This window comes from Tenrec ecaudatus, chromosome 1, assembly GCF_050624435.1.
Source record: "Tenrec ecaudatus isolate mTenEca1 chromosome 1, mTenEca1.hap1, whole genome shotgun sequence".
NCBI lineage: Eukaryota > Metazoa > Chordata > Mammalia > Afrosoricida > Tenrecidae > Tenrec > Tenrec ecaudatus.
In genome coordinates, this window is record NC_134530.1 from 94,602,313 (window position 1) to 94,624,896 (window position 22,584).

At 37.3% G+C, this 22,584-nt stretch overlaps 1 protein-coding gene across 9 annotated transcripts in view; it reads left to right on the top strand.

Moving 5' to 3' along the window:
* MIER1 (MIER1 transcriptional regulator) overlaps positions 1 to 22,584 on the top strand; it is a 67,405-nt gene that overhangs the window by 9,920 nt on the left and 34,901 nt on the right. For 7 of the 9 annotated variants that reach the window (XM_075557265.1, XM_075557242.1, XM_075557244.1 and 4 more), the window contains 2 exons: positions 4,415 to 4,439; positions 10,014 to 10,159. In XM_075557265.1, coding sequence (XP_075413380.1) covers positions 4,415 to 4,439; positions 10,014 to 10,159 — 171 coding nt within the window. Of the gene's footprint in view, positions 1 to 4,414; positions 4,444 to 4,564; positions 4,598 to 10,013; positions 10,160 to 20,393; positions 20,473 to 22,584 lie in introns of those variants that run through there. The other 2 variants (XM_075557268.1, XM_075557267.1) reach the window with 2 other exon arrangements.

A 22,584-nucleotide genomic window follows, 5' to 3' on the forward strand; every position in this document is an offset into this window, starting at 1 on the left:
GTACCATATAAAGAAAAGGATGTAGAATTAGTTTGAGGAGAAAAATTAGTTATACTTACGAAAATAATGTCTTGAGTAAAAGTACCTAATGATTCTTTAATGTTTATAACACCTTTTTAAAAACAGATTCTACCTGATATTTTACTCATTGCTAATTTATAGTTTTCTTTTCTATGGGACATTTCTCACTGTGTCCAGAGGAAAAAATGTAAAATTGAAATATTTGAACCTATCTGAAGCATTGAATGTTTGCAATGGCTGTTACCAAAATGAAGCATTTGAATATGTCTGAAGCCTAGTGAAGGTTTGCAGTAACAGCTAAATCTTAAATATATGGATAAGGATGATATATAAATGGCAGTAGCTTTTTTTTATCTTGCCTACTCATACTCTGTGTGTATGTGTGATTGTTTAGTGTGATATTTTCCATCTGACATGAAACATTTTTAAGTATGCTCAAATCAGTCAGCTATTTCTTAGATGTGGCGGTCTGTTTCCATAAAGGTTACAGCCTTAGAAACCCTATGAAGTAGTTCTACTCTGTCTTATGGGAGTCAGAATGTGTTGGAATCAACTCCGTTACGATAGATGTTTGTTTTGTTTTAGCAGAAAATGAATTGTATTTTCAAAATTAAACATTTTAATAAAAATCATATAAACATTTTCTTAGAAATCAAAAAAGAAAATGAAAATGCTTCTTAATTCAACAAGAGTAAACCCTAGTGACGTTCATTTTAAAAAGAGTGATGATGCATGCTAACACGTGGTTAAAGATTCCCAACAGTAAAGAATGGAATAACACGAAAAAAGCTTTCTCTCCCTGACTTTACTACATTTGAACATTTTTAACAGATTTGTGTGTGCTTTTGGAAAACAAAAATTCCAGCTCAGTTTATCTCTTTCTTGTGTATATCTTTTTGTTTTCTCTCTGTTTTTACTTCTGGTATGTCGTCGGTGTTTTTTTCTCTAGCACACTTGTTTTTAATGCATGCATAGTGTTCCCATGCTGGGAAGAACTTCAGTTGATTTCTAAGTAGTCATAATGATGATTACCCTCCTCCCCAACTTTTTACTATGACCAACATTGTGGTCCAATATTGTGCTAATAAATGTTTTTTAAATGTTTGTTGGTGATGTACTTTTTCCAGGTATATTGGTAGTACAAATTCATGTTGTCAAAGCAGTCATGCAAATCGTTATATCAACCCTACCAGTAATGTCTTCTAAATATATTTTTGTCCCAGATTTTAGAGCTTATTTGCTGCTTATGTTTTATGTATAATGTTTGAGCTTTTACTAAAAGCAGGTATTAGAAAAATTGAGTATTGGATGAGCTATAGTTTAGTTGTTGTTTATTTTCTCTTTTACCCCCACCCAGTTTGATTAATAATTAATGATAGTTATTACAGGTTTTCCTTTCCTGGAGGATATTGTTAGAGGTGCCAGTTCCTAAAGAGACAAAAACAGGCCTGATAGATGGCAAATTATAGTCACATTTTAAATGTGTTTTGAACATATGAAAACCATGTTTTTAAAATTACAAAAGAAGGACAGGGTACGCGGGAAGAAAGAACAAGGTAAAGAAAGTTTTCACGTAGTTGTTTCTCCGGAGGGAGAAAAGGAGCACTAAGGAGTCAGAGATTGTAGATTCCAGTCCTGCCTTCACTACCGAACTCATAACCGTGGTCAGGTCACTTTATCTCACCGTACTTGCTATTCTTGCATATTTAAAAGTGTCTAGAACTGTTAAGTTTGAAAATGTAAGTTGGTTCTCAAATTGTCTTTCATGCTTGAACAAAAAAGAAAAAGTTTTACCTTGCATTGAAACCTTACGTATATTATGATAGTAAACTAACATTTTACCTTGAAAGATCATTTTATTAGCTGGAAAAAGTACTGTTTTACATGTAGAGTGTTTTCAAAGGTCAGATTTCCCAATTTGGTCTTTGATTAATTGGGGATAAGTAGCTTGAAAGAGATTCCCCTACCATTAGAAATTGTACATAAATGCTTTTCTTCCCTCTATGCTAATTTCAATATGACTCTGACTGCCATGGAGTTAATGCCATTTCATGGGGACCCTACACCACCAGCAAATCATTCATGGTCCTTGAACAGTCCATTGTGTCTGATGTAACGTGTGATCCATGAACATGCCAGATGATCCACTTTGTGCCATTTAGAATGATAAATGCTACCAGTCTTCTAAATATTTGATACTCTAATGAATGGAAAGTACTGATGGCCTTTTCCAGAACTGTAGGGTTGTTACCATGCACCAGAAAGTAATAACTTTGGCAGTCACTGGTGGTTAGTGCTATTAATGTTGTGTACAAACCACACAGACTGTTCATAATTTGGTATCTCTGCTGTTGTCAATATACAACATCAGTGAAAAATATTATTTTGAGTAACTTCTTTATATACCAGAAAATTGCTTTTGTCAGAAACTTGTAGAATAATTCTGAAATGTTCAAAAAGAAATATTCAAAGAATAATTTTTGAAGGTTAAAAAAATGTGTGTACATAAGGCATGCAAATGTGTTTTAGAACTGTACTAAAAAGTCTTCTGCATGGATTGTGATTAGAGCTGCAAGAGCCCCCAATAAAGTGCTTATTTTACAAAGACTATAGATGATGAACCTAGGACTTGGTAGTCCTTAGCTTGGTGTAGCCTTTTTGGGCATACACTTGGGAAATAAAGTATCGCTGCTAGAAATACAAGTGTATTAATATCTCAAAATATTGACTTATGTTGTTCTAATTTGTGACGTTTAATCCGTTTTGAGCCAGAAATGAGTAGCGCTGTTCAAAGATGTTATGTAAGCTAGAAACTATGTCACCGTGTGCTTCAGCATTCCAGCAGAGGCACTGACTTCAAAAGTAGCAGCACTGTGTTAGCAGTGCTAGGAGAGGAGGACTTACAAATGGCAGTGGGGTGACGATGGAAATACCTAACACTGGGTGTTGTCAGCCTTTTGTTACACAGTACTTAGGCAATACCCATCCCCTGAGAAGAATTTAATGAGGGAAAAAATGTACCCTTGAAAAAGTGAATCACAAAAGAACTGAACTTAAAGTCATTGCATGGAAATCTGGAACAGCGTGTTTACTGTAATAGCATACTGTGGACAACCATAAAATTGAGTTTTAACACTTTATCAAAATTTGTCTTGTTACTAGCTCTATTTCTGTAAAGAGTTACAATACAGTCGAAACTCAAGGGCAGTCCAACCTTGTATGCTAAAGGGTTGCTATGAGCTGTCATCGAATTTATGGCACTGAGTTTGGGCTTTGAAAACTGGCACATTTTCCCCATTCCTTTGCCTCTCTGCTCTATTACTTAACTGTAAGAAGAAAAATACTACAATGTCTCTTTCTCCTTGCTAGGACTTCAAGACTAGTTATGTAACAAAGTTTATGTCATTTGAAACATCTTTTATATGTTTGTCAGTGAATTTGCCTTGTAGTGGCTTGTAAATCACTTGTTTATGATTTTTATCAAATTAACTTAAATAAAACAAAATGAACTGGTGGTTATGTGGCATAAGTAAGTTACTACCCATTTTATCTTTGAGTTTTCTAAGTGGCAATGATTAAATGTATGATGGTTAGAACAGTACAGTATAAGGAAATTAAAATTGCTAGTCTGTGATCCTCTATCAAATGACCTAAACTTTGTAGACTTAACTTAGAAGAGTGTTAATTCTGTGATAATAATAGTTTGTTTAATAGTACTGTTTGGTGCATAAGTAATAATTTAATTTTCCCCTTTGCTTTCTTTTCAACCTCATTTTTAATAATGTCTTGAATTTGGTTTTCCCTCATATCACAAAATCATCTTGACAGCAGTTGTGTGCATCATTTTCCCTGTATTGAAAGGAGATAACTCATTACAGTAAATTCAAAGAGTAAAGTCATCCTAAACTATATTTTATGATATTCATATTTAGCTTTAAAGTCTGAATAAATACCATATTAGTATCTTTGTTTCCAGATTCAGGAATGCTTTTGGTTTCATTGTTGTAAAAATCATGCAACAGGTTGTTTGCTTATTTAATGTTTTTCATATCTATACTGTGGTGACTTCAGTTAACATATTATGCAAACATGAGCAATATTCTTTGTCACATTTTCCATCACCATAAATAGAAATTAAGTACTTCCTAAACAATGACCTCCCCCCCCCCCAGCTCCCCGTCTGATACAGGAGTGCTTTTTAATTTGTCTGTGTGCTTACTTGTGTTGTTGGGGAGAAGATTACATAGGACATTTTATTTTGTCTTAGACAATTCAGACATTTAACACACTACCATTGTATTTAGTGTTACATTATTTATCATATCAATCCCTGGAATAATTATAAAGATTTAGTATACAAAAATGCTAATATTTCCTCTTTCCTTCCCTTCAGCCATCTGTTGAGTCTTCAAGTCCAGGTAAGTATTTTCTCTATTTTATTATCTTTACTAGATAGCATTTGTCCTATTAGTTGTATAAAAGCTGGAGGAGCTAGACTATCATCTGACTTGCTTTTCTTCTGAATGCTTCTGTGGGGAAAAAGAAGTTAATGAAATGTTTGCCCATGAAAGTACAGGTGAGGTTGCTGGTGAATTCATCCTCATGACAATAGGACAGTTTTGGACAACCTTCTCCCCCCAGTGAGTTTGCTACATTTATTTCTTGCAGTTTTTAAAATAATGTGGGTTGAAGGATATATGAAATAAGCTACGTCTTGCAAAAAGGAGACAGCTTAGAAATACTTGCTTATGTAAGAAATTCAAATATTTATTTGAGAAATATTTTTAGTTCATTCAGTGAGAGAGGGGAGAAAGAAAATAAAGCCAAATCTTGGACAAATGAATATTCAATGATTTAAAGAGCATTTAATTGGATCAAGCTTTATTTTCTGGCAGAGTTTTTGTATACACCACAGAATTCATTTTGCCCCAATTTAGAGGTTACAAGCTTTTGAACTAAATCTGGGATACAGATAGATTTTTTAAAGCCAGCACATTGATTTTAAGATCTTGGAATATTTCTATAAAATCTAGATTTAGGCTTCTCAAGATGAATCGGTACCACTGAGTACAGCATTTTACTTAGTATAATTGGTCAGCCCAATAACAGAAGAGTGTCAGGTTTTTTTAGTTTTACTGTCTTGTCCCTGGTAGGTTGAGGAACAGTCTAAAATAACTGGAGAAATTGAAGAAAAGGGAGAGCCCCTTGAAGCATGATAGTGTTTTATTTGAAAACGTCTCCCATGTATTAAATATTTAGGTCTGATGTATTCCTCATGACTGGATCTTCCAAATTATTGGAAGCAATTAACCTTTGGTGTTTCTTGTTTTAAGTAGAAAACTTTTGAAAATACTTAGACAATATAAGCCTTTTAAAAATATATTGGTTTATGTTCTTTTACATGAAAAAAACCCCACTATACTCTATGTAATAAAATCAGTTATCTAATTACCCAAAATTCAAGGTGAGCACAACTTTACTTGGGTTACCTACTAATCTGTAGTGAACAGTTTCGCTCTATTTTTTAAAACCACATCAAAGATTCTGCTTCTAGTTAAGACAACTCCCTCCCAATCCCACTGGTGGCACCCCCTTACAAAAGCAAATCCTCTTTTCAAATTTAACATCTCTGGCACAGGCAGAGGAAAGTACCCAGCAGGCATGGTACTAATCTGTAGTGAATTGTTTCCTGTGAAATGATTTCCTGCTGATTGGTAAATAAGCACAAATAAACCCATTTGTGCTTTGCTTGTGGGTGATCTGCCCCAGAGTGCTATCTATGCAGTTAGTAGGGTTTGGACTAGATTATCTCCAGGACCTTTCCAAGTGACTAAGTGAAGTTGGTTTTGCTTTATTTCAGCAGAGCATGCCTTTCTAGTGTTAGACTTTGTGATATATCTGTGACTCAAGGATTTTTTTGTTTCCAATTTAGTTCTATGCTGTGCATGGTTGAGGTTGGGAATAAACTGACCTTAAATATTTGGTTACCATGTCATTTTTAGGACAAAAAAATTGTTTGCATTTTTTAATGCCTGAAAAATAGAAGTTTTATTTGTTTTCATTAATATTATTGAGAGAATTACAAGTAGATGAGTTACAGTGTTTTTTCTTTGTACTTTTAAGACATTAATCAGACTATACAGGAATACATACAATTAATTACTCAGAAAGTGATATTAAATGAATCTCAGCTCCCAGTTTATTAGAATCTTCCTAGGGTAGGCAGAACTGTGAGACTTGAAAACTACAAATGTGTTTAATGATGTTTGTTGTTGTTTGCTGCCATGGAATTTACCCCCTGACTTAAGGCATCCCTGTACATTAGCATTATCCCCCATGTTCATTTATTGATTGGATCATTATGATCCAGAATTTTCACTGGCTGATTTTTGGGAATACATTGCCAGGCCATGTTCCTAGGCCATCTTAGTCGAGAAACATTGTTGGAAGCTGTTCGACATTAACAAATAACAAGCCACCGCTAACTGTTATGGCTGCATATGAGATGTGTTAACCAAGGATTGAGCTTGAATCGAACCAGATGTGGGAGGTAATAATTCTACTGCATTATTACCAATGCCCTCGTTGATGGCCTTTTATTACCAGTACTTGGTAAATGCTTTTGCAAATAAATCTAATGCTGCCTATGTTTTTCCAAATAGCTTGCAGATTGAAAATGGTCTTTCTAGTTAAATAGCATGAGAGATCAGACTTCTACCCAAGGGAATATTCATTATTATTATTATTTTGTTTGTTTTTTAAAATCATTTTACTGAGGGCTCATACAGCTCTTATCACAATCCATACATCCATCCATTATGTCAAGCACATTTGTATATAGGTTGCCATCATCATTTTCTTTTCTTTTTTTTAAATCATTTTATTGGGGGCTTGTACAACTCTTAGCGCTATCCATACATACATCCATTGTATGTCAAGCACTTTTGTACGTTTGTTGCCCTCATCATTTTCAAAACTTTTTCTTTCTACTTGAGTCCTTGGTATCAGCTCATTTCCCCCACCCACCCTCCTTCATGAACCCTTGATAATTTATAAATTATCATTTTGTCATATCTTACACTGTCTGATGTCTCCCTTCACCCACTTTTCTGTTGTCTGTCTCCTAGGGAGTAGGTTATATATAGGTCCTTATAAATCAGCTCCCCCTTTCTACTCCACCTTCCTTCCACCCTCTTAGTATGGGCACTTTCACCGCTGGTCCTGAAGAGATCATCCGTCCTGGATTCCCTGTGTTTCTGGGAATCTGTACCAGTATACATGGAAATGTACATTATTATTATAAGCAATGCTAGTTAAAAGAGCTTTAAAAGTTTATGGGAAGAATTAGAAATTTTGCTTCATGTAAAAAAGTTTTTTGGTTCTCTGGTGAAAAGCTGTGCCCTCTGTCTTTACTTTGGAGTAAATACTAGTAGTAATAATAGCTTCCCAGACTGGAAGCTAATCATATGTGATGTGTTTACAAACTCTACCCTGTAAAATCAAAGTCGAGGCACAAACTAAGTCATTCCCTCTGCGTAAGTCATTAAGAAGGAAGGAAGGAAAAATGGGGATATTAAGCAATAGAGAGTTGATGAGTGAGTACACTACAGGACGAGCTGCATTTCTCTTTGGAGGGCTGCGACACAGGACGTAGCTCTGAATTCCTTCATCCCCAAGCCCCTAGGCGCTCCTTCAGTGTGCACTGAAATAGAGTATCTACCATTTCAGAGCTGTGATGTATGGGAAGATTGGAGTGCAGGAAGTGCACAAGTTTTGGAATTGGCTGACCCAGGATTTAAAACTCATTTTTTTGCCACTTACTGGCTATATGAGTGTAGACATGCTACTTAAACACACTTGAGCTTCAGATTTTATCCTTTTTTTCTACTCTCTTTCAATGGATTGATGATACTTCATAGTATTATTTGAAGTTTGCATGAGGTACTTGAGCAGTGCTTACGTTTAGTAATTGGTACATGCATGGTAAGCACTCACAACAGCTTTTTTTCTGTAGGGTGATAATTGGAGGGGGAAAAACTGAGCCTTGGGTTCTACCTTATCCTTTATCATCTGGTTTTTATGAGGTCAATCTCTATATTTTTATTTTACCAATTCACTTTTTACTGTAGTAAACATACAAGAGTAGGCACATCTGTTAATACAGTCTTTAACTGTTTAGATTAATAAGGAATTGATCATTTATTTTTAATGTAAAATAATCCATTTGTTAGTATGAGGATAAGTAAAAAAGCATTGCTACAGAGTCAGAAACATTTATTAAAACAAATATCAAAATGCGAAGCTATTCTTTTTTGACATATCCTGCCTCTGGTCTGTATACCTCTTTGCTTCCATCTCTACCCTTTCCCAAATAATTCTGTTTTCATTAAAGCTTTAAGGAAGGTCAAACCTTGTAACTTTTCAATGCTCTTTGAGTTTGGGGTACAACTATACACTAAGTCTGAAGAGGCAAGATCAGGGCTGTCGGATGCATGGACTGAAACTTCCCATTGAAATTCTTATGGGACAGTCTTTGCTCCCCTTGGAGAATGAACGGATGCATCGTTATGGAAAAAATTCCTTGGTACAACTTTGTTGAACTGTGTTGACCTTTTTTCACCAATACAGATTTCATTTTCCTTAAAACTTCATAGTAAGCCCAACTCCTGTGGTCACCTTCTGTCCTTAGAAAATCTATGAAGATTACTCCTGTGGAATTCATAGTCTCTAAACTTGTGGACTGACTGCTGCTTGTTGTTTAATTGGCTCACCTGATCCACTTAGAAGCCACCAATTTGAGTGAACACTTCTGATGTTACATTAAAGGCACGCTAACAATCCTGAAAGCAAGAGTTTTACTGAGAAAACTTGTCTGACCATCCACTGATCACAGGGATACATTTAAGTACATTTTGTTTTGAGAACTTGTGCGTGGATAAACCAAACTCTAGTAGCAATACTTTTTGACTTAGCCTTATGCTGCTTTAAACTTAAATCCAGGTTTGCAAGTAGTCAAATGTGAGCCTATTTTACAGGCTTTCTATGAGGAGACTTAAAAAATTGCGTTGGAATTGCAATGGGAAAAAAATGGATTATCAAAAATAAGTAAGATATATTGCACTCTTTTTCTACAAAACTGCCATTGTCCACAAAATTTTTAAAGCTGCAGTGTATGTGTGAATGTGTGGTATATGTTTATGTATACATATTATTGTTAGATGCTGTAAATTGCCTACGTTTACCAGAGCTAAACACAGTGACCTATGTTTACCAGAGCTAAACACAGCGTTGACCGATTCCATGCCATCTTTATAAAGAGCTGCTATGTTTGAGCTCTTTTCTAGCCACTGTGCCATGCTGTGACATTGAAGGTCCCTTTTGATCATACCCTCTACACAGCATGAATATTATATACAGATAAGAAAACATGTGTGCGTGTATGTGTGGCAGTCTATAAAGCTTGATCTTATTTAGTACAATGTTTTCCAACCAGAAGTCTAAATACTGATGAAGCAAAATAATTGGAGAGCAATTCTATTTTTCTTTGGCTGTGTATTTCACATGTCTGTATTCTCAGGGGCTATAGGTCATACTCATGCATTGGTGTATCAGTTATTCATCAAATGGTTACAAATTGTGATTCAACTCCGCCCCGCACGATTGTTCTCACTTAATATCTTTATCCTTCATAACTTTGTTTCATTATTAAAGATTAGGACACATTTTTTAAAGCTGTTAACATTCCTCCTTGCTCATTTGGGGGTCACAGCTTACAATGTAAGGGTGGTGAAGAGCAAAAATTAATCCCCTGGGAAGAGATTTTGTGGGGGCTAATGAATAAGAGGAGACTTTTAAAAGCAATAAATAATACATGCTTTACCCTTTCCCTGGCTAAGTTTCTTTTTAATCCAAATACAAATAAAGCTTATACATTAGTATTAATAAGTTATGCTTAATTTGGTTTACCAAACTTTTAATATATTCTTTACCAGGAGGTTCAGCAGCATCAGATGACCATGAATTTGATCCATCAGCTGACATGCTGGTTCATGATTTTGATGATGAACGAACACTAGAAGAGGAAGAAATGATGGAAGGAGAAACAAACTTCAATTCTGAAATAGAGGATCTTGCAAGGGTAAATAACATTAAGAGCTAGGAGGTAAAGAGGTTAAGTAGCTTCTTTATGGAGAAGGAACTATTTGAAATTTAGGTTCTGTACTTTGGTGGGAGTTTTTGGGGGGTAGCTGAAAAAAATTTAGGTTACATGTGGATGAAATATTTAAAGCTTTAAATGAGGAATTTTTAAGTAATTATGTGAAGAAGGGAATTTCATATAATGAATTGGGTAAAACATCTGGATTGAAAGTTCCTTTCATACCTTCTGTTCTTTCCCAAATCACATCTTCTATTTAATCCCCCTCCAAGCAAAACATTTCTTGAGGTGTCACCATCTTTTTCACTTCCCATTTATTCTGGAAACTACTCTTGATGTTCTCTGCCCTGTTTTAAAAAATCGCTCGTGATTTCCATTTTGGCATTGCTTATTTATCTCAGTGGCATTCAGTACGATTTGTAATCCCTTCTTTTTCTTGACTTACAGAGTACCCAGTGCCTAGTTCCCCTACTTCTTTTGGGCCCTGGGCATTATATTTTGCAGATTGTCTTTCTTTACTTGGAGTTTTATTTTGGGGGGTTTCTAGTCCACATTTTGGAACATCCTCTTCTCTCCTGGCTTTCGCTAGCACACTGTTTCTGCACATGGAGTCTGAATGTAGTTCCATCAGAATCACTGGTGAACTGAAGATGTGCAGGCAAATTCCCAGACACACGGAATCAGAATCTCTAGAAATGAGGCTCAAATCACATCTTTATTAAGCAAGCTGGAATCCTACACAACCCCTTTGAAAATCGCCAAGTTAGGCGATATCCTAAGGCTCAGTGTACCTGAGTTACTGCACGTTTCTAGCATTAGCTTCTTCCTTCTCAGATTTTCCTTATCCAACTGCTGCTTGACATCTCAACCAAGCCCAGTGCCACCGAGCTGATTTCGACTCGTGGGAAAAGCCTACAAGGGTGTGAGGTTCTAAATCTTTATGGGAGCAGAGATCCTCATTTTTGACACACAGAGGCAGCTCCAATTTTCTGGAACTGAACTGTTGCTTGTTCTCCTTCTGTTCCTTTCCTTGTCGGGGGGGGTGTGTGTGTGCGTGTGCACGTGTGTGTGTGCGCGTGTGTGTGTGCGCGCGTGCTGGAGCTTATCAGTTACCCTTAAGTCAGAAACCGGGAAGTCTGCCTTCCATTCTTGGTGCTCAGTTCTTTAATAAACTGGTTGGTTCTATCCACAGACAGAGCTCTTACTTTTGTGCCATCTCTGCTGCCATTACTCCATTCCACAATCATTTGTAAACTGTTTCCTGCTTTGCACTCCCCCACAACGTATTTTTTACCTAGCAACCATGGTGATCTTTTCATAATGTAAAGCGAGTGTATAGTTTATCCGTCTCTGACGTCAAATGCTCTAATAATTTTCCTGTGCTTGAAGAAAATTCAGACTCAACCTGAAGAGCCAAGCTACCTGCTTGAGGTGGCTCCTGATAGTTTCCCGCACTGTCCCTGCCATGTATGCGTGGAGCACACTAACTCCATATATTCTTAGATAAGAAAGTTTCTCCTTGTTATCTTTTTAGCTCATTCCCCTCTCTGGTATATGCTTTCTGAGGTTAATTTCTTATCCTTTTGAATTTGGAATTACTATTGTCTCTACAGAATGGCCTTTCCTGTCCCCTTAGTAGCTTTAATTTATTGTCTTTTTCCTCCAATACAGTGTAAGCCCCATGAAAAGAGAGACCATGTCTGTTTTTATTAAGAAGGATTCATGAGTCTAACAAGAATGTTCACTCAAAAGTATTAGGGTGTGAGAAAATGAATGAGTCTAGTATACGCGGGGATAACCCCCAAACAAGGAATTTCTTTTTCAGTTATGTGTTTAAAATTTTTTTACAAAACAACCCTATAACCTTCAAAGTACTCTCCACTACTCTTAATACAGTCATCAAATCTGCGATTCCATTCTTGGAAACATTTTTCAAACGCATCTGTCATCTGTTTGGATGGCTGACAACACCTCACTGGTTTTTTTCATCTCGTCTATGTTGTCAAATCACTGTCCTTTCATGTCCCTCTTCATTCATGGAAACAGAGAAGTCGCACAGAGCAAGATCAGGTGAGTCAGGTGCATGGAACAAGAGAGGCATGCTGTTTTTTGCCCTAACTGGCACATTGACAAGGCTGAACAAACAGGTTCATTCTTTTGGCGGCAAATCCAGTCCCGTCTGTCACAAATCAGGCCTTTTTTTGTCTCACACTGTTTACGCAATCTTTTCAGAACCTCTAAAGAGAAAGCTTGATTAACAATCCGACTGGTAGAATGAACTCCAAATCTTCATTCACATCCAAAAAAACAAGTGAGCATCATCTTGATCTTCAGTTGAGCGCTTTTTTTTTTTGGCGGGGGGGGGGGGGGGGGTGAGGTGACAATGGTGTCTTCCCCTGGCTTGATTGATGTTTGGTGTTGGGATTCGAAGAACAGCACCTTGTCTCTTCATGAGTAATGACCTTGGGAAAAAAAAGTCTGGTTCACCTCAGAGCTGGTCTTTCAAAGCACGGCATGTTTCCACTTGTTCTTTTTCCAGTCAGTCAGAACCCGAGGCACACATTTCGCAGAGAGTCTTCTCATTCCCCAAATCTTGCATTAAATAAAGTTTCTTGAACCTACTCCCAAGATAGTCCAGATAACTTCCCCCATCTCCACAGTGGTCCCTCGTCAAATCTTTGAGCACAAATGCATGAATTTTGTTGACATTTTTGTCCTTTTGGGAAGTTGATGGACATCCAGAACGAGATTTGTCATTAATCGACATTTCACCGTTTTTGAAATGAGAAAACCATTTGTACACTTGAGTTTTTCCCATAGCGCTGACCTTGTAAACTGTGTTCAGCATCACAACAGTTTCTGCTGCATTTTCCCCTTAGCAGGCAACAAAATTTCACAGCCACGTGCTGTTCTCTTAAATTGGTCATCACAAAAACAATTTCACTGTGACCAGAGAGCGCCTTCCCAGGTGACAACACTGGGTGGGTGCACTGATTCAGAGGGATTTGCTGAGTGCTTGTCCAGCAGGAAAAAACGGATGATGAAAGTTCCACCCAGCAGAGCTTTTCCGGGTTGTTTTTTTTTTTTTTTGGGTACCTGCTCATGTGCTCATGAAAATTTATTGTTAGTATGAGCCTTGGTACTTTATGATTCAAAGGATATAGATAAATAAAACAGTGCTAGCCTTCAAGAATTTAGAATATAATATATGGAAAATGTATATATGATTATTTTAATGAAGTATATTTCCTTTTAATCATTTTATTGAAAGAACATTTGAATCCTGTTATTTAGTCAGATCTTTGTTTTTGCTGCCACTGAGTCAATTCTGACTCCTGGCTACCCTCCATACCACAGAATAAAACACTTGCCTGGCCTTGTACCCTCCCACAGTTGTTGTAGTCACTGTGTCACTCCATCTCTTTGGAAGTTGTTGTCTTTTCTGTTGACTCTGTTGCACCAAACATGAGTCTTTTGAAGAGCTAGTCTGTCCTGATAACATGCTAAGTCTCACCAACTTCGTCCAGTGCACTGTCATTGATTACTTGGTAATTGCTTCCATGAGCTCGAGCTGGCTTAATCTTTAGTGCTTACGCAATTCACTATTGCCCTGCTTCTGAATGCATACGTGATATGTAAAAGCTAATGGTGAAACACCTTGTCTTTTCCCATCTTGTCACAGTTCGCATTATTCCAGTACTGCATAAAGTCACTCTAAGTTGGAATCAAGTCAATGAGGTTGAGTTTAGGGGGTGAATGGAGTTAAGCACAATGTGTGTTAGCTAGAGCAATTATTATTCCCTTTTATTTCAGAAAACAAACTACATTGGATCAGTGAAAAATTATCTAGCACTTAACTAAAATATAGGACACATCCTTATACTTTCTTTTATTTCTCCTTTTTTTATTCCCTATAAAGCTTTCTAAAATTTATTTTCAAATGATCTTCCTTTAGGAAAATGATTAAATATTAATTATTTATGGAGAAAATGAAACCAATCTTTCATCATTACTTTTAACCAGAGAGTCACACTTCTCCAAAAGAAAAGATGTTTAAATTACATAATAAAACCTCAGAGTTGTTACTGCGTGGGACTGCTTTTCCGGGTCTCGAAAGTTTTCTGCTTTTGGCCAACTGTAGTCTTAGCCCATTCTGTCGCTCACCTCTGGGAAATACTTGTTTTTCTTCCCTGACAGCTTTCTGCCTTACATTCTGTCACTACAGGGTTTTCTGTAATGTATCAATTAAGCTTTTAAATGTTTTAATAGAATTAGATTTACAGGTTAATTTTTATGGTGGTGACACTGCTATAAATAGCAATACAAGTACTCACTTCGGACCAAGGGGCTTGCTCACAAGGGCTCCAAGAGGAGGGACTGGCATGGAGTCCGTGGTGCTTTGGCTGCCCAGCAGCATGGTGCCTACAGGGGAACACTGTCACCTCTTCATTTTGTCCCTGCTTCAAAGAGACAGGCACATTTGAAAAGGTTGAGGCTTCGAGTGCCTGATAAAAAGCCAGAGCACGTGTAGGGGTTGCTTACTTTGATACATATATCGATTATATTCAAATGTGTATGTATTTATGTACAAATATGTATACCCACAAACATACATTGAGAGGACTTCAGAAGGTACGCGGTAATTTTTTTCATGAACTTTTGAAGTCGCTTCATTAATGTGTGCTTCAGTATCTGGCTCAGATTGGTTCTAAGACTCCTGTAAATAGAAAAAAAATCTGCAGATGCTCAGATCCCTCATAGAAAATGACATTTTGGAGATAACAATTTATGTACATCCGCCTGCATACTCTTTATCATAGCTAGACCCACTACTGTCAAGTCCGTTTGACTTATAGTGACTCTTAATGAATATATAGGTTTCTAAGGCTGTAAATCTTTTCATCTCTCCCTCAGGTATGGGTTGGTGGGTTTAAACCACCCACCATGCAGGTTAGTAGTCCAACGCTTAACCAATATCACTACCAGGGCTCCTTAGATTTCCTATAATAACATTATTAATACAAATAGCACTTTGTGACTTTATGGTCCCTCAGTCTTTGAGAGATTATTTTGACCACTTAATTTCAACCCCTCCTCCCAAACATCTCCCCCCCCCCAATCATTTTAATCTGTAGTTGGTTGAATTCTAGAGGACAGACCTGTTTCTTCATATGCAAATGTAGTTCACATTCTTTTGTTTGGACCATCTTGTAATAAATGTGTTTTGCTTATTCCTCATAATAAAAGCTACCTAGACTTATGTGTTTATACAACACTTAACCATAGAATGTATTGTGGATTTTAAGCATCCTATACTTGGGTTAGTACAGATTAACTCTTAAAACAAGAGGCCTACTGTGAGTGAGCACAGTTTTATTAGTTTATTTGTATAAGAGGGACTTTCTATATTTATAATGTTTATCTCTAGGTAAAATTACACTATATAAGTTCTTAATTTACCCTTTATAATTTACTAGGTGCATTCCATTCCTTGAGTGTGCAGAGCCAAAGAATAGAGATTAAAATGTGAGAGATTTGAGTTTGACATGTACATACTATATTGTCTCAAATAGCATTCTCCACAGACAGTATTCTTGATTAAATGGCCTATTAAGGAAGGTGACCCCCCAAAAAGGAAGTTGACTGCTTGTAATGCAAGTGAGAAATGCTCAGGGATACAGTTGTATATCAGGTCGTGTACAAAGTTCTTTCGGGTCTGCTAATAAATGCCCAAAGAGGCATACCACTCCGCTGTAAGCCTCCACCCAAAGGCATTCGGCTTAAGTTATGTGGGCCAGCACCTAACTCCCTGAATTAAGTGCCCAGAGGCACTCCCCTCCACAAGCCAGCTGATTGCACAAAGGTACCTAGCTTTACTATGCTCAGCGAACAGGGGAGTCTACCTACCCTCTGTTGCATGTGCTGGCTCCTGACTCGGCTGTTCCTCTGCTGTTAGAACTGTCCTGTGGTTTTAGGAAATTGGTGGTGAGATCCTTCCTGCTGCTTTGAGGTCTCATTTTATAAGCACCAGGATGGTATCTGTTCATAATTATAAGTGGGTCCTATCGGTATCTTCCCCCACCGTCTTAGCAGACCCAGGCAGGAAAATGTTTTTGAGTGGGACATGAAGAGCCACATTAATTAATTCACTGCCCCTGTACACATACAAATGAATAAAATAGACATAGAAGAAATGCCATGTGGGGATTAGGTAGAAGAGTTCAGTGGTTCTATATTCCTTCATAATTTATTGATTAATCAAATATCCATCCCATGAGGTTAGTTACCTTAAAGAACAGTCTCGAACACTCTGTTGTCCTTGAGGCTGCACTGGCTGAAAGTGAACCTTTTTGTAAGCAACCATCTGGTGGTAAATCTGGTGCAAAAGAACGAAACAGCACCCCATCCTATGTCCTCCTCACAGCTGTTTCCATGCTTGAGCCCATGTTGCAGTCACTGTCAGTTCTTCTTAACGAGGGGTTTCTTTTTTCCCTGCTCCTCAACTTTACCAAGTATGATGTCCTTTTCCAAGGACTGGTCTCCGCTGACAACATATCCCGAGTACTTGAGATGAAGTTTTGGTTTTTTGGCAGTCCGTGGTACTTTCAGTATTCTTCACCAGCATCATAATTCAAATGCATCAATTATTGGGTCTTCACTACCCAGCTTGCACATGCCTATGAAGCTATTGAAAATACCAGGGCTTGGGTCAGGCACAACTTTGTTTTCAAAGTAGAAGCTTGCTTTTCAGTACTCTAAAGATTTACCTAGTACGGTGAGTCCTCCTGTGATCTGTACACTGCTGTTTCCATGCGCATTGAGTGCAGATCCAAGCAAGATGAAATCCTTGACAACGTCGGTCTTTTCTTCATTTACCATGGTGTTACCTATTGGTCCAGTTGTGAGGGTTTTGGTCTTTACATTTAGTTGTAACCACACTGAAAGCTGCAACTCTTGATCTTCATCAGCGAGTGCTTCAGTTCCTTCCCACTTTCAGCAAGCAGGCCTGTGTCATCTTCATAAAGCAATTTGTTAATAGCTTTCTTTCAATCCTGAAGCCACTTTCTTCCTATAATCCAGTTTCTCTTATGATTTGCTCAGCATACAGGTTGAACAAGTTTGATGAGAGGACACAGCCCTCATGGACCGCTTTCCTGGTTTTAAATCATGCAGTTATATACCCTTGTTACTGCAGCCTTTTGATCCATGAGCAAAACTAGGTGTTCTGGAATTTGAATTCTTTTCAAGATTGTTGATGATTAATTGTGGTCCACATAGTTGAATGCCTTTACATAATCAATAAAATACAAGTAATCATCTTTCTGATGTTCTGTGTATTCATTCATGATCCATCTGACATCAGCAATGATATCCTTTGTTCTGCATTGGGCCTGAATGTCTAGCAGCTCCCAATTGATGTATTGTTTTAACTGTTGTTGGCTGATCTTAAGCAAAGTTTTAATTGTCTGTGATGATATTGTTCTATAATTTCTATATTCTGTGGGGTTACTTTCTGTGGAATGAGTGCAAATAGAGATATCTTATAGTCAGTTGGCTAATAGCTGTCTTCCAAATTTTCCTGCACAGATGAGTGATTGCTTCCAGTGCTTCATGAGCCTTGAAACATCAGTGGGTACCCCATCACATCCTGGAGGCAGCCTTGTATTTGGCTGATATGTTCAGTGCAGCTGGAACTTCTTTCATCGGCACCATTGGTGGTTCTTCTGGTGGTGTGTTGACTGGTTGTTTTTGATACAGTGATCTTGTGTATTGTTTCCATCTTTTGAAATTTCTTGCCTATCGAGTCAGTATTTCAATTCAAAGCTTGAATTTTTTTCCTTGTGTTCTTTGCGTTGTTTATTTATGTTTCAGACTCGTTCATAGCTACTTATAGATATTCATGACTGCTATCATGACTGTTAGGCATCTTACTTTGTTTTCAGATGAGCGTTTCCTTTGTGCTTTTTTCTGGAATATTAGCAATGAGCCTTTTTTAAAAATCATTTTATTGGGGACTCATTCAACTCTTTATCACAATCCATACATACATCAATGGTATAAAGCACATTTGTGCATTCGTTGCCCTCATCATTCTCAAAACATTTGCTCTCCATGTAAGCCCCTGGCATCAGCCCCTCATTTTTCCCCCTCCCTCCCCGCTTCCCTCTCCCTCATGAACCCTTGATAATTTATAAATTATTATTTTGTCATATCTTAACACTGTCCGACGTCTCCCTTTACCCACTTTTCTGTTGTCCAGCCCACGGGGAGTTTCTTTCAGTGTAAAATATGCTGAGCATGTTCTTTATAATTTTCTCTAACTCTTTGCTTATTTCATTATCATATTTGACTTTACCTTTTCGAGCTGCCTTTTGAAATTTTGTTTTGCTCTTTGGCTTTTTCATTTTTTCTGTTTGCCTTAGCTGATCATAATTAAGAGCAACTTTCAGAATTGCTCCTAAATCCACTTTGATCTTCTTTCTTTCCTGTCCTTTTAATTATCTTTTGCTTCTTTTATATAATATTATTTTTGATGTCATCCCATAATTCATTAGGTCTTAATGTCATTAGTGTTCATTACAGCAAACTTGTTTGTCAAATGTTCTCTAAATTCAGATGGGATATACTGAAATTTATATTTTGGCTCTTGTGGACTTGTTTTAAATTTTTTCAACTTCAACTGAACTTGCATATGAGCAATTGATGATATGTTCTACAGTTGGCCCCTGGCCTGCTTTAGCTGCCAATATTTCTTGACTGTATTGTCTTTTCCCACGGATTTAATAATTTTGGTTTCTTTGTATTCCATCTGGACAAGTCTGTGTGTATAAGTAGCTTTTGTGTTGTTGGTAAAAGGGGGTATCTGTGATGAATAGGTCATTGGTCTTGCAAAATTCTTATCATGCCATCTCCATTTTTATCTGTCGCTAGCACTGTATTTTCCAATTACTGTTCTTCCTTTGCTGTGTTTGCATTCCAAACCCCCTTAACATTGCATCTCGATTGCACGTTTGATCAGTTTCATACTGAAGATGCTGGTAGAATTATTCAATTTCTTCATCACTAGATTTAGTGGTTGATGCATAAATTTGAATGATAGTTGTATTCACTAGATTACCTGGTATGCAGATACTATTCTATTACAGAGAGCAGTATACTTCAAGATAGATCTTAAAATATCCTTTGTGATGATGATTGTGATGCCATTCCCCTTGAATCTATCACTCTCAGAATAGTAAACCATGATTTTCTAATTCAGGATGTCCAGTACCATACCATATCAACTCATTAATGTCTATGATATCGGTATGCCCATTTGAATTTTGATGACTTCCGATTGTTCTAGATTCATACTTTGTAATTCCAAGTTCTAATTATCATAGATATTCACAGTTGTATTTCTTCTCCTTTTGAATTGTGCTTCATCAGCAAATGAAGGCCCTGCAGGCTTTACTTTCACAAGTTTTGCTCCATCCACATCGTTACAGTTAACTGCTGTGAGAGAGGAGCCCTTCCTCGGTCATATTTTGAATGCCTTCTGCCCAGAGGGACCTATTGTCTGGCACCATTTCTGACAATGTTCTGTTGATATACCTGAGTTTTTGGTATCTGAAACATTTTCACTGCTAATCATAAAGTTTGCAGTTGCTAATTCCTCTAAAGTGGACAGTCCATATTTATTCTTCGTAGTTTATTATTAATGTAGAATCTCTGCTGAAACTTAGTCACTTTGGTGACCCTGTTGGTATTGAAGTACCAGTTACAAAGCTTCTTCAAGCATTTATATGAATGAGAATAAAACAGTGCCTCACTTTATTATGATGGTTTATAGTAAGCTGAAGGTAGCCTCTTGGTACTTTCTAAAATGCAGACTGTGGCAATATAATAAGCTGTTCGGAGACTTCCTGGAACAGGAGATTGACATGGCCCACGTATAATTAAGTACTGTTGGTCAAATTCTATTTAGTCTTTGTTTTTTGTTGGGGTTTTTTTTTCAGCAGGAAATTATAAAGACTATTTCTATCACAGAGTATTACTCATATTTATAGCAATCAGAATTACCAGGTGCCAGGATAAAAATCCATCTGGAATTAGCATAGGTAGAATAAAGATTAATGTGTAGCTTACATGATTTTATGAAGAACATAGATAAATCTAAACATCAGGGACTTAACTGTCACCAGAACATAATTTTCTCTTTCTCCCTTTTTTTCAGATCAGCATACTTACGATGCTGTCAGTTCCCAGGTCTTCTAAATTTACTGCTTGAGACAGTCTGTGTTTCTTTAGCTGCTGTAGGTAAAATTCTGGGAACCAACTATGGCTAATCTCAGATCATGTGTCCACTCTTTATTTATTGCCAGGGAATACAGTAATTCTTACTGGGCCAGATCTTGTGGCCAAGAAGGTGAGATCTTTGAGAACATGTCAGCTTTCAATCAGAAAACATTCTTGGAATGGAGAAAAGTACATATTCTGGAAGAAGGTGAATACAGAAGAGAAGCAAAAGGAAAAGGGTGGAGAGCTGAAAACACTGCTTGCTTTTGTTTAGTGAACCTTGAGCATGTTCAGTTAGCCTACAGTATGGACGTAATAATGCTGCTGGAACCTCAAACTGAGGATTCCATAGTAAATTCATTTTGGCCTTTATTGTAGACCAGTGTTGGCTGCAAAGTCTTTACCTTTATACCTTAGAACAAGCAAGATAATCTTTCATATTAATGTTCTCAATGGTTTTGTTTTTCATCGGTTTAATGGTTTTTCTCTATTGCTTACTAATAATGTGATAGATTTGTACTCAATTAAAGTGTCAATACTTACACAAAAGCAGAATGCTATTTTAGTATTAAGCATTTTCTTAATATTTGAGAGTAAGCCATGTATTACTACAAAATCATAGAAACTTAAACAAAAATAGCAAAATCTGAAGCTGAGTTCACCATGTGTCTTCCATGTAGGTCTGTCTATTTCTTAAGGTAGTTTTTCCATCTGTAACCGTTCCCCCAAAGAATTTTGTCAATTTTGACATTTTTAGGGACTCAAATTATGTTTCTTTTAGATGTTTGCGTTTTGGGAATAAAAAGGAAATGAGAGGCGCGATCGGGGCTGTAGGGTGGCGGAGGTAAGGTTTCCTCGCAAAGCTCCGAGCGCAGCCTCTGCTGCTCTTCAGGAACGAGCAGAGTAGCGCCCATGCTGTGCCCTTCAGGAAAGGGTTAGTGCATCGGCGTGATAAAAACAATTCCCCCCGTGCACAATGCCTGACCTTCTTTCACCAGTAGGGTCCCTTTTTCTTAATTCTTCCTAATACGCTTCACTGATTGTCTTATATCCTTTCTGAAAAATCTTACCAAAATTACCTCTTATTACTTACTGCCTGCCATCAAGGCAATTCTTACTCTTAGTGACCATATAGGACAGGTTAGAACCGCCCTGTGGGTTTCATGAGACTAGTTTTATGGGAGTAGAAAGCCTTGACTTTCTTCCAAGGACCGGCTAATGTTTTTGTACTTAGCAGCCCAATGCATAACTACAGCTCCTCTTTAGGCATCCCCCCAAAACAGTTGCTATACCCATAAAATATTCTATCCATCTGAAAACACTTATGTGAGGCAACATTCCTGTAAGTTGGCTGTAAAGCTTCAGTGTGTGACAATGTCTGCTTGGAGTTTGTTAATTGTTGGCCCTGACCTTGAAATCATTTTTCCAATTGTACATAAAGTATCTCCCTTCATTTTAGAAGTTGCCCTAATGAAACTAGACATTACTGGGAGAACTTGTCTACAGTAATACACTGATCTGATACATGTTTAAACACATTTTGCTTGAAATAATTGTGCATATATGAACTAGAACCCTAGTAGCCATGCTTGTTGACAAAATACCATCATAATAAAACCAAATTCACTGCCATGGAGTCATTTCTAACTCATGGTGACCCTATTTCACGGAGTGGAGCTTCCTGTGTGGCTTTCCGAGATTGTAACTCTTAGAGGAGTAGAAAGCCTCATCGTTTTCCCTCAGAGTGGCTAGTGGTTTTGAACTGTTGACCTTAAGATTAGCAGCTCAGTGTGGAAAGACTACACCACCACAGGTCCTCCCTTCATAATACCCGAGGGTGTTTTGTCTACGTGTGATGGAAGCCTCCAAAAATTTAGCTTTGGCTAAAAGGAAAGTTCATTATAAGGCATATGAGTATGTATCTGAGTCCCAGGCAGGACTGGCTGGGTCTGAGGGATTTGGTATCACAACACCATTCTGTGATTTTATATTGGTTTCTTCAACAGGATCTCATCAATTGTTTTTTTCTCCACCACCAATAATTTAGCTTTGCTTCAGATACTACGAATAATTAACAGCAAGAGATTTCCACGTAACCTCAGTTGCATTGACAAATTAAATCTCTCTCT